Raw genomic sequence first — 12,589 nt, forward strand, 5'->3', positions numbered from 1 at the left:
AAAATACATTTCCAATGTAAACAGTATATTAGACTACACGACACTCTCACAACATAAACAATGATTGGCACCATAGAGTTGATACCGATGATGGTTGCCATTTTATGCCGAAAGATGGGAGAAGAGAAAATTGAGGTGTCCAAATACGTCGATAGATAAACAAAAAAAAAGCACCTTACACCCTTCATGCTTATTGCATTGTTGATGTAATGATTTAATATTTTTATCATATGCCTAGCATGTTGCCCGAGTAAATGCGGCGACTATGGCAATAATGGTGGTGATGATTGGTGGCGGTGGAGACTAATAGTAATCACGATGGGCAATCTAGGCTATTGATATAATGATAATAATTATTACTATAATGGTTATTGTAATTATTTTAAGAGTTAAGGGATTGGTGGTGTAATTTATTTTAGTAAGGGTATGTTAGGTATATTAGTAGAAATAATTAAATTAGTGAGAGAAAATTACATTTTTGGTACCTCAACTTTTCAATTTTTGCAGTGTTAGTCTCCAACTCAAATAATTACATTTTTCATACTTAAAGTTGGATGTGTTTTTCACTTTTGATACCAAGTACCTACAGCGTTAAATTTTTAGCCGTTGGCCGTTAGTTTCCTTTCGTTCTCTCCCCACGTGAGAAGCACGCGAGGGTAAACTAATTGTTTTATATATAAAGAATATATAACAGAAATAACACACACAGTTGATCAAAATCCCAAAACGATACCCCATCTTTCTCTCTCCAAATCGATCACTCTCCAATGGTGAAGAACAAACAACCACCGTCGGTTGGAACTCTACGAGATAAAGATCATGATGTAATTATTCACAGAGACAACTATGGTATGTAATCGATTCTTGAAACAATTTTTTAGGGTTTTTTGAGGTTTTTTTGGGTTTTTTTGTTAAATAATTATGCAGTCACTAATTAATGCCTTTTATCCTCTTTATCTAATTCAGAGTTATACCCAGAGATGTTTTCAATGACACTCTTTTACGGTGGTACTTTTACACCTTTTGGGGGAAGGAAATACATTGATGGAACCAAGGTAATTATAGATTGGTTAAATTTTGATACTTTTCAAGTTAAGGATTTGAAAACTATTGTACATGAGTATGCAAATCATAACCTTGATATTCAAGTGTTTTCTTGGTATAAGAAACCTGGTGGTGATTTGAATTTTGAGCTATTTAGTTTATGTAATGATGAAGATGTTAAGAATTTGGTTAGACATTGTAAGAAAACTAGGTTTGTTGAGGTATATCTTGAACATGGTGCAACAACAATAGGATGTAACCCTGTTGATACTGGTAATATAGTTCTTGAACAAGGGCAGCCAAGTGACAAAGAACCTAATATACTTAAAAATGACACTGGTTTTGAGGGTTTTGTATTTCAAGAAGGGTATTGTACTCCACCTCATGATATACATAAAGATGAAAGGGAGTTTGACACTGAATTACTTGACACTCCACCTCTTGAATTTGAAGCAAATTCTGCTACTGAACCAAAGGATGGGTTAAAAGCTACTGAACCAAAGCAATCAACCATAGAAGAAGAGTTTCCAGTGGAAAAGAGTGACATGGTTCCAGGTGTAGAGGTGGACATGTCTAAGTTTGATGGAAAGTTTCAAAGGCTTGATGTCAATTGGATTGAGAAAGGAGTAGAGTCAAGTGTGGGAGAATTGACTGTGGGTAATAAAGTAATTGCATTGGATTTTGATGAGTATGATAGTGGTTATGATTCTGATCCAGAAGTGTCAAAGAGAAAGAAGAAAATTAGAGAGTTGAAGGTTGAATATGGTTCTATAAGCAATCAACTTTATAAGCCACCATTTCATCTTGGATAGTCATTTGGTAGCAAAGATCAAGTGAAGGTGTTGATGAAACAATATGCAGTTGATACCAATAGGGATATTAAAATGGTTAGCAATGATGGTAAGAGGGTTAGGGCAAAATGCTTTGGTCAAACACCAGGTTACAAAGGCTCACAAAAGCTACCAGTAAAGAAGAAGAAAGTAGGGCCTAAGTGGTATCAACTTTTAATTAATACAGTGTTTTGTGCATATAGGTTGTTTGGAAAAAACACCAGCCACCGCCGTCAATAACCACCACGAGCCACTGCCACCCCCAGCCACCTCCGGCCACCGCCGCCTATAATTACTACTAGCCACCGCCACTATAATCAACACCAGCCACCACCGCCTACAATCACCACCAGCCACCGTTGCCTACAATTACCACCAAACATCGCCGTCTAGAGTCACCACCAACCAGCCGTCGTCGACTAGAATCCCACCAACCAGCCGCCGCCGACTAGAATCACCACCAACCAACCGCCGCCACCTAGAATCACCACCATCCACCGTCCCCCATTTAATTAAAATCAAAATTTATAAACGAAAAAAAAAAGATGACTGTCATGTATGAACTATAATTTTTTTGATTGGTTGTGTTTTGAATGTCATTAAGTTGAGTAAATGATTTTGTTTGTGGTATAGATTTGAATTCAAAGTCTAGTTTTTATTAGGTATCATCGGAAAATAAATGTCTAGTCGGAAAATTCCATTGGTAAAAATGATCAGAGAAGATGATCGGAAAAGAAAGAATGGAAGAATAAATTTATTTGTAGCTATTTTTTTCACTTTTCGTCCCTTAAGTAGCTATTTTTTCACTTTTCGTCCCTAAGTGTAAGGTGAAATGACATTAGTACCCTCAAGTGTCTAGCACGTGCGTATGTTAACGGCCATTTTTTAACGTAGTAAGGCCAAAGGACGATTACTGAAAAAATTGGCCAACTTTAGGGTCAAAATTGTAATTTTTAAAATTTAGGGATCAAAAGTGAAAAACGTGCCAACTTCAGGGATGAAAAGTGTAATTTACTCTAATAATAATGATAGAAATAGTTGCTGAAAATATATATTCTAGGGTGGTTTTTAGAATTAAATATAACTATAGGGGTGAAAGTTGGATAAAGTAATTTTTATAATAAATATATAAATATAGTAAAAATTGTTGTAAAGCTATGAAACAAGAACAATAGAAAATAATAATGAACATAAGAGATATAGGGAGAATGGAGTTCAATATCATTAATATGATGAATACATTTGCTTATATAGATACAAGATGGAGTCTTCTCCAAGAAATAAATCTCTGTAACATAATATAAAGATATTGTTACCATATATGGACATCTGATGTGCGAAATCTAGCTTTAAATTTATAAACACGATTTACCGAAAGCCTGACTACTACACACTCTCGGGCAGTGAACCCGTTCGTATGCAGTATAGTTAAAACTGGTAAGCCGAGATCGTTCGCAAGGACTTAAACAAGCATTTGTAAAACGTTAAATGATTCAAGCAAAAATATGGGGGTTTTGTGGCCGAATTGCGACGTTGCAAGCAGTTAGTTTAAAAAGTTAGTAATCCCAAAGGATTAATCGAAAGAGAAATTTGTTGTTGAAAACAATAATTTAAAGGTCACCCATCTTGATTTCGCTCAACAGAATGTTAGGATTGCACATTTGATGAAGTTCAAATTCAATTTAGTGATTAAATGACCGAGACTCAGATTAATCGTCAACCCCGTACCCGTCAAATTAACAACTTATTCGACTCTCTTGCACAAACTAGTTAAACAACTTATTAATACCGGTACCCCGAGACGCCTTTTTATAACTTCCCTAGTTAAACAATTGTTTTGGTCATTTCAGATAACAATTTTGCCTATCGATTGTACCCAACCGTCAACCTGTTAATTCTTATCAAATACTGATTACCCTCTACCGTACCCGTCATAGAACCAATTGCTTCTAACTAAGCAATCAAAATAACTTATACCCAAATCCTAGTCGTCACTAAGCAATGAGCACAAATTATCCGCAATCAATAATTGAATAACAAAGAATTAATAGATTAAGTTCACGACAAAATGTTAAATCAAATCACTTAAATTAATAAATATTGTGCAATCCCTACGTAATGTCTCACTCCATCAAGATGGATGAAAAGGCGATTAGCCACTCATATTAAAATACGAATAACAAATCAAATAGAAAGAATTCATCGTTACCGAATACAAAGGATTGAACGGAAATAACGAGAATAATTCAATCGTAATATCGATCTTCAATGGTAGAAGAACCGATGAAAAATCTCCTTTTTGATCCTCAAAAATGGCTGGAAAAGATGGAATAGGGTTTTGGAATGAAAAACAAGCTATTTATATGTTTCCAAAATTTTGTGCAGAATCGTCCTTAAGCTGCGTGGCAGCTTATAAGCTGCGGCGCAGCTCCTCTTGACTGCTGTTGACTTTTTGACTTTTATTGACTTCGCCGGAACACAACTGGAAGAGCTGCTGCGCAGCTTGGATCTTCTGTTTCACAGCTGCGGCGCAGCTCTTAAGCTGCTGCTCAGCTTGACTTGATTCAAGTTTGACTTTTGTTGACTTTCACCAAACTTCAACCAAACGACCCGGAAATCATCCGTAAGCACTTATTTCACTCCAAGAATGTCGTTTTCTTCAGAAATACGCTCAAGTATCTGCTACTAACCTGAAACACTAACAAATACCATAAACGCAACAAATGTATACGAAACGACTCATTAAACATGCTAACTTAACTATATAAACCGTGGGAAATGGGTATAAAATACGACATATCAACATCTATCTAATATTTATTCATAGTACTCCCCATTGGATGTCCATCTATTAAAGACATAATTCTTTTGATACGCTTGGGATGTTGCTGGTCAAGTATTGCAAGTAGTCACATCATCTTCGAAAGTTTTCAAAACTTTTCTAATTAGTACTAATAATCAAATTCGAAAAGTTCAGTTTTGGTATTAAACGTTAAGACTCATTTCCTTTAACAATATATAGAAACAAACCAGCGACACTTAGCATAAACAATATATGCTTGATATTCAAATAGGTTAATGAAATATACCGCGCGCCACGGAAGAAACAATACAAGCCTCTAAGCAAAAAGGAAACGAAATACTTAAAACGAACTAAAAATCAACCAACACCTACTGTACGAGTCTAAGGCCACGGAGTACCCACTGTTCTCTTATGTGGTTTAAGTTCATTCGCATATAAAGATCCATGCACATGCTTGATTTTTTATATATTAGATTAAGTAGAATCATCCATGCAACTGGCCAACTGTGACATCAACATTGAGTTTTAGCCATCTATACAAAATTTTGTTCTCATAAAAATTATGATCAAATCTGTAGTCTATATGCATATATATGTTTCGATCCATGTAACACAAACAATCATCATTCATTGCAATTAAGTTTGACATTATAAGTTGACAGTACATGAATGCACAACTTGTATTATAAAACTAGACAGAAAGTAAAGAACAAAAAGTAAATAACAAAAACATTAAAAACAAGTTCAAATGCAAAGAATCTAGACAAGTTTAATCATATGTATCATTAATTAAACGATGAATACATGGTCGATATTACAACTTGACTTATAAAAATACAAATGAACAAGTTAATTGCTAAGTCTAGACACACTAAAAACTTGAACAATTACAATTAAAATGACGCACAATTTTATGGTGACTAACACACTTATGTGTTGCGGTTGTGTTGCCTTTTCATGAAAACAACTTGATCTCTTTATCGCCCTACATATTATCACCAAAAAGAAAATCACATTAAAAATCTACGATACAATTAATAGTTGATTTAAATGTTAAGTTGTTAACTAAATATATGAAAAATACTCACATCATGCTAACGAATGTTGCAATAGTGTATCCAATTGCTGTACCAACGATATTCAGATACTGAATGCTTCCACAAACTTTCTTTTTCCATCCTCCTGAAAAATTAATATTTCTATAGAGTATAATGTATATAACTTACCATCGAATTTAACGAAAATATGCTATAATATACTCGTATATGTTCAAACACGAGTACTATATATAGATTTCTACATAGATATATACACAATTAAATAAAATTGTATAGGGGGAAAAGTAGGGTACCAAGATTGTTCTGAACAACTTCCATGTATGTATAGTTTCGTTTTCCAGTGATAAGGTCCCCAGAGCGGTAGCAGTAGGCGAGCAGAGAATATGTGTAGTAAGTCACAAACGAGAACCCGACAAGAACGACCGGCCCAACGACCCAACCCAGTTGCGCCGTGGCTCATGCTAGTGACAACACTCCGGAGCACTTGAACAATCCCTATAATTTCGCCAAGAGTAAATAAGTACTAGTGACGTATGCGAATCAAATATTTAAGATACAAACATTTAAAAAGAAAGAAGAAAAAAAAGGGTTAATTACTATGCAAATAAAAAAAAATAAAAAATAAAAAAATTCAATAAGTTACAAACAATAACACTACTAAATAAAAGATTCATACTTTATATGGTTGCAATCACGTACCTTTATATTCAACATCTGCTCATCTATTCATCATCGATCATCAACCTGACTAAATATAATTATAAACAAGTTCATAGAGATATGAGAAGTGATATCAAATTAATCATTAAGTCAATTAATTAGAGAGTAATTATGTTTAAGTAATTTTCTTTTTGTTGTATGAGAGGCTAGCTAATTTTATAGAGTAATTACCTACCTCCACATTCTGCATGATTTGGCGAGAGCTTCATTTATGGCACAATGTCCATCGACTAATTGCACATTATCATCTCGTATCAATGTTTTGAGTTTGGGTGTTTTATGGATTCCGGGTCCCCATGTTCCCATCATCTCACAGCCGTCTATTTTAACTTCCACCAAAGATGGATATTCGATGCAATAGTTCTCAGCTGAGTTGAAGAACCTTTTGAGTTCGTCTAAGTCATCAAAATGTATCTCGGCTAGGGAAGGGAACACAATAACATTTCCAAATTCATTATCTCCACTTCCACCACTCCCATCCCAAATCACTTCTTCTAGACCTGAACAAGAGTGAATTTCCAATTCCTTGAGATTGACAAGGCTTTGTGCTACAAGCACTGTGAATACTCTTTCTAACTTAGGACAATCATCGATGTAGATTGACACTAGGTTAGTAAGACTTGTATTTTTATCTGGGCATTTCCATAACACCTCCAAATTATCTAGATCACATAATTGAAGGTGTTTTAGTTCCTTGAAAAACTTCTCTATATTCCTTCCATCTATATCACAACTTGTAACATCATCCACTAAGCATGACACATTAGGGCATCTATTTAACTTAATATGGCCTAATTTGCTAAAACCTTGATGATACAAGGTAGGTATGATATTTTTCAAATTTTTAATTCTAAATAGAATTGTGTTAGGACGTCTTCCTTCAATCAGTTTCTTTAACCACTTCACCACTGAATTCCCAAGATGTTCGGTTGAAATATATAGAAAACAATCTAACATCCTGGGTTCATCCCAAATATTACCGTGTTCATATCTTCGAAAGAAATCTCCGATTTGAATCACAAATACTTTGAGATTTTCTAAATTAAAACCTTCGGGAAAAAGGTCAAGACTTTTCACTGTTATATCCAAACATATGAGCTTCGACAACTTCATAATCTCAACAACACAACCATTAACTTCTTCACTCATATGGCTAAGGTCAATGAATAATTCTTCCAATCTCCACAGCGCTAATATAACACCCTGTGCTATGCAAGATAGACCCTTACAATCCCTAACTGCAAGCACCCTCAAGTTTACTAATTGGGCAATATCTTTAGGTATTTCAGTGATTCCTGTTTCATTTAGAATTAAAATCTCAAGGTCATTTAACTTCCCAAGTATTGAAATTTCATGGAAAGATTTATTTCCACGAAGATCAAGCGTACGCAATTTTGTGAGAAGTTGAAATGATTGTGGCAAGGATGAGATATCATTCCATGCCATATCCAAAACCTTTACATTTTTCATGCACATAATGAATTCATCAGAAATCATTGACAAATTATGATTGTCATCTATAGTGAAAATCTCAAGGTGTGGTAAGTTTACCTTATAGTTAGGAAGCTTGATGATGCGATTACGTTTGAGTGAAATGCCAGTGTAGCTTTCTAAGCTTTTGTTTCTTGGTAGCCATTCAGTTAAACCATGCCCAGCTTTCACCATAAATTTATTATTGCCTTCTGATGCAATTAACAATGCCACATCACGAACAACATCATGCATTTTGGTCCATTTTTTCGTTTTGCAATTCAATAACAAGCCAGAAGAAATGAGGATATTCACTGCATTTTGAACCTTGCTTCTTGCATCCTCTATGCTATCGAGGTTATCAAACTTTTCTAAACCTACCCCATAAACCACCAAGTCCTCCAAGAATATAGTTTCGTCTTCAGCCCACAAACTACAGAGCAAGAAGCATGACTTGGCTTCTTCACTTTTAAGATAGTCATAGCTTAGCTTCAAATGGGTAAATGATTTCCGTATCTCATCATCGATATCCAATGGTGCATGTTTCTGTAATTGAGTAAGAGCCGATTCCCATGATTCAGTGCTTTCATTTTTCAAAGCATTTCCTACGGCTTGAATAAGTAGTGGCAATCCGCCACATTCTTTAACAACCTTCAATGCAACCGGTTTCAAATTGGAATCTGTCTCCAATCTTTCACCAACCACACGTTTTAAAAATATCCATGCCTCATCTATTAGCAACGAGTTTACACAAATTTTACTCCTTGCATTCATTTTTTGGCACAATTTTTCACTTCTAGATGTCAATAAGATTTTACAATTCATGTAACTTTTTCCACATGGAATACACAATTCTTCCAAATTTAGTTTCTCCCACACATCGTCTAATATGATTAAAATCTTTTCCCCTTTCATTATTCGCTTCGTTGCTTCCCCAATATCTTTTTTAATCTTCTCAACATTTACATTTTGTGATATTGTTGTAAAAGCAACGTCGGCAAACAAGAGATTAGTCTTTTTTACTCTTGCAGCAACTTCCATTGCAAGTGTGGTTTTTCCAACACCACCTAAACCATAGATTCCAGTGATTTGTATGCTCTCATCTTCAAGAGACTTAATGATATCCTCCAAAACAGAATTGTGGGTGTGAAGATCATCAAGATGTTTGTTTTGATAAACATCTAGTGGTCCGGGTGAAGGAGTTTCAACAGAAACACAACTTTCATAAGGCATGCCGCTTACTCGTGTCTGCAAAAGAGAAGGAGCCATCTTTGTTGCCCTTCTTCCGTAAAGGTGAAGAGTGTGCCAATTACCACACATTGCTATCTTGAAGCACGTCTTCTTAGCCTTCACTTCTTGCTCAACAAATTCTTCAGCCTTGGATATTTCTTCATCGGCATCCTTCATCCACTTTTCGACACCCTCTAAGAGACGATCACCTTTACGGATAGCTATATCTATCTGCGCTTGAACCCTCTCCCTCATACCTTTGAGATCCTGCAATGCTCTTTTCAAAGTATCAACATTCTGAGTGTAATTCCACATGTAACCAATCTCCTTTTTAGCCACATCAAACAACGAGTCTGCCACTCTGCCAGCCACTGCACTACCAATCTCTGCCATTCCAGATTCCCTTTTCTTATAGTGGGTTGTACAAAAAAGTGACAGATGATGATGATGATGAAAGATGGCAAATATGAAGACAGAAACGTGCAGTTTGAATGGAGTTTTTATAGATGGTTTCAGATAAAAATGAAAAGTTTCTAATTGATAATCAAGCAGAAGAGTTATGAACTGATGACTAGGGAGCAAAGATTGTTGATTTCTTAATGGATGGTATGCAAAATGAGGAACAGATGATGAAACAGAAGTGTGATGAATTGATGATTCAGGATAGTATACAAAATGAAACAGAAGTGTTATGAATTGATGATTAAAGATCACGGATTGTTTAATGATTAAGAAGAAAAAGATAAAGAAAAGTTCAATTTTTAGTGTGAAAGGAGCAGGAAACGATAAGTTATGGCGTGCTCAAAATGTGAATCCAAGGGACATATACTTTACTGTATTATTTTAGGCCGTGAAGACATGCACATGCGAGTTTCAAAGATCAAGATGAATCTTTCATTATATTTATACAAAACGCTCCCCAAAGACTTTTCAGTAATTGTCTAGCTAGATTACAGTATACTCCACTATGTCACTCTCTAAGACAGATATAGATTGAATTTTTAATAGAACAATATGAAGTAGGTATGATTAAAATGAGTGATTCCTACCTGAAAGTTGAAGTCCTCTAGTACTTAAAAATAAATAAACCAAGTCATAAGTCATATTAAATTGTTTCACTGTCGACTTTGAGCTATTATAACAATACTTGGACAGTGTTATATCTTAAAATGTTTGAATGCAATATTGTCTTTACCTTATAAAGTATTGAGATAAAAGTATTTGCCCAGTGAGAGATTCTAAAACGCCGTGGGTTTTGTCGGGCCATCTGATCGTGGCTAAAACATAAATGGGTATTATGTAGTCCTTCTTTAATGATGCATAAATCAGAGGAGGTTGGCTTGATGATATGACTAACTTGAATAACTATTCTATTGTTGATTTAACGAGACTTTTAATAATTTTAGGAGAAAGAAGATGACCCGTATTCAAATGTTAGGCTACATGCTTACGGATATCCAAAATTGTGCCGAAATATCGGGAGGTTGCTTACCCGGGTCACAGTGTGTCAAAATAAAAGGCTCGATTATTGCCATTTATTAATCATATATATGAAAGCTCAAGTCCTTTAATACAGACGAAGTCAGTCATAAATCTTAGTATAAAACTGTTTCCCTTTTGACTAATCATTAAAGGCAACAATGCAAGGAGAATATGTCTGATGTAAAATACATATATAAATCATATGATATAAAGTATCAAACGCACTATGATTAAAGACTTTACTTTACATTTGTTTTTCCGCTAATTCATGTATGAAAGCTCAAGTTCTCTAACACAGACACTTGAATAAAGTAAACGCTTAGTCATAAATCATATAAACTTATTTTATTTTTTTACTTTAGTGCTAATGTGCTATTGAAACACTAATTAAAGGCAATTTGAGTAACTTGCACTATGTACATGCCTGGAAATTTTCCAAATTCTGACGGAAGAAACCCATATAAGTTGTTATCCAGAAGCCTAAAGTCAGCAAGAAATATATTAATGATTGCAATATAGACGGGTCAGATTTATTTTAAATTGCATTAAACGGGCTGGTTGGAGTTGAGCCACAAGAGCTTCTTTGGTAACTTTAAAATATACCAAAAAAATAATAACATTTACGTGTTTAACTGCAACTTGTTACAATACAAATACAAATCCAATATCTATAACAAAACGATTTAGAAGGTTGTATGCATTAGAAATAGACTTCTGATGACTATCAAACCATGTGACCCGTTCAACATGTTCTCCTTTTAGCTACATTTTTGACTTGACCCATTAAAAATGCAACACAGCCCAAATCGACCAATTTACAAGTAAATGGGATGATTTGACACGTCTAAAGGATATAAAAGAAATGAAATATGAAATGATTACTCGCAGGTGAATTAGAGTAGATCAGTTGGAAAGTTCTGCAGGAATTGACCACTTAATGAGTTATTGCTAATATGGCTGCAAAATTCAAAGTAAAATATCACGTAATCACTCATACGGAATCATACCTGTTGCTGTAGCTGCCACTGCTGCCACCATGGCCATTAACTTGCACCATTTTCTTATTGTACATTTTCCGTGCCATTTGGCTAGTGTACATTTGTTGTGCCATTTGCTGGGCCATTTATTGCGGATTTATGTAAGGCATTTGTCCAGGTTGCATTTACTGCTACAAAAGTACACCTCCTTCGAACTGTTGAGGAACTTGAGGGGTATAGGCATACGGGCTTCAATATTTTTGCTGCTGACCCATTGGTAACCTGTTAGACAGAGAATAGTGTCGGCCTGATAATTGATTGTCAGCTGGCTGAGCTTCCCAAGGTTGTGGTGGCATTCCCCCACTTGTAGCACCTATTAAAGCAACAAAAACATGATTCGTATTAGAGGTGATAAAGATCCGACACATTGGGTAATCAGTCAGGTCGGTTTGACCGGTTATTATTTATTTTCTTTTGAATTTCATTACAATAAAGTTACACAAACGGTTCCGGTCTGAAATAACAGATTTTATCGTATAGGTTTCAAATCTCTTAAAAAAGGTAATTTCTATGAAGATAAACCATTGGGACCTTTTGTGAAATTTAGAGCTTGCATTTTAGTCCATTTTCGGAAATAAACTTGCTACAGGTATCAAAAATAGGTATTATTAGCGGACAAAAGCTGCTACTTTGTACAATTCACATGGGACCATTTGCACAATTTATTTTGACAGGCATAGAAAATATATGTAGTTCCAGCATAATGTTTCACATACCATAGCCAGGTGAAGGTGACTGATGTCGTTGAGGCACGTGACCATTCCAGCAGATTATTCCCTTGATTGTAGGGGGGCCATGAGCCCATGATTCAAGTCGCGGTGAAGCTAGCAATTTTTGATGTTGAATTTGAGCTGATGAATAAAATGTTATTTGTTGTTGGTGAGAGAACTAGAGGCAGTTGGCGAGTTACAATTT

The 12,589-nt window shown here is 35.1% G+C and overlaps 1 protein-coding gene across 1 annotated transcript; it reads right to left on the reverse strand.

The window, feature by feature from the left end:
- Window positions 1-6,626: 6,626 nt before the first annotated feature.
- LOC122610395 (probable disease resistance protein At4g27220) lies at window positions 6,627-9,548 on the reverse strand. Its single transcript, XM_043783387.1, has one exon. It carries the CDS (start codon window positions 9,546-9,548, stop codon window positions 6,627-6,629), a length of 2,922 nt encoding a protein of 973 aa, XP_043639322.1.
- Window positions 9,549-12,589: the final 3,041 nt, after the last annotated feature.

This window comes from Erigeron canadensis, chromosome 8 (genome assembly GCF_010389155.1).
Source record: "Erigeron canadensis isolate Cc75 chromosome 8, C_canadensis_v1, whole genome shotgun sequence".
Classification (NCBI taxonomy): domain Eukaryota; kingdom Viridiplantae; phylum Streptophyta; class Magnoliopsida; order Asterales; family Asteraceae; genus Erigeron; species Erigeron canadensis.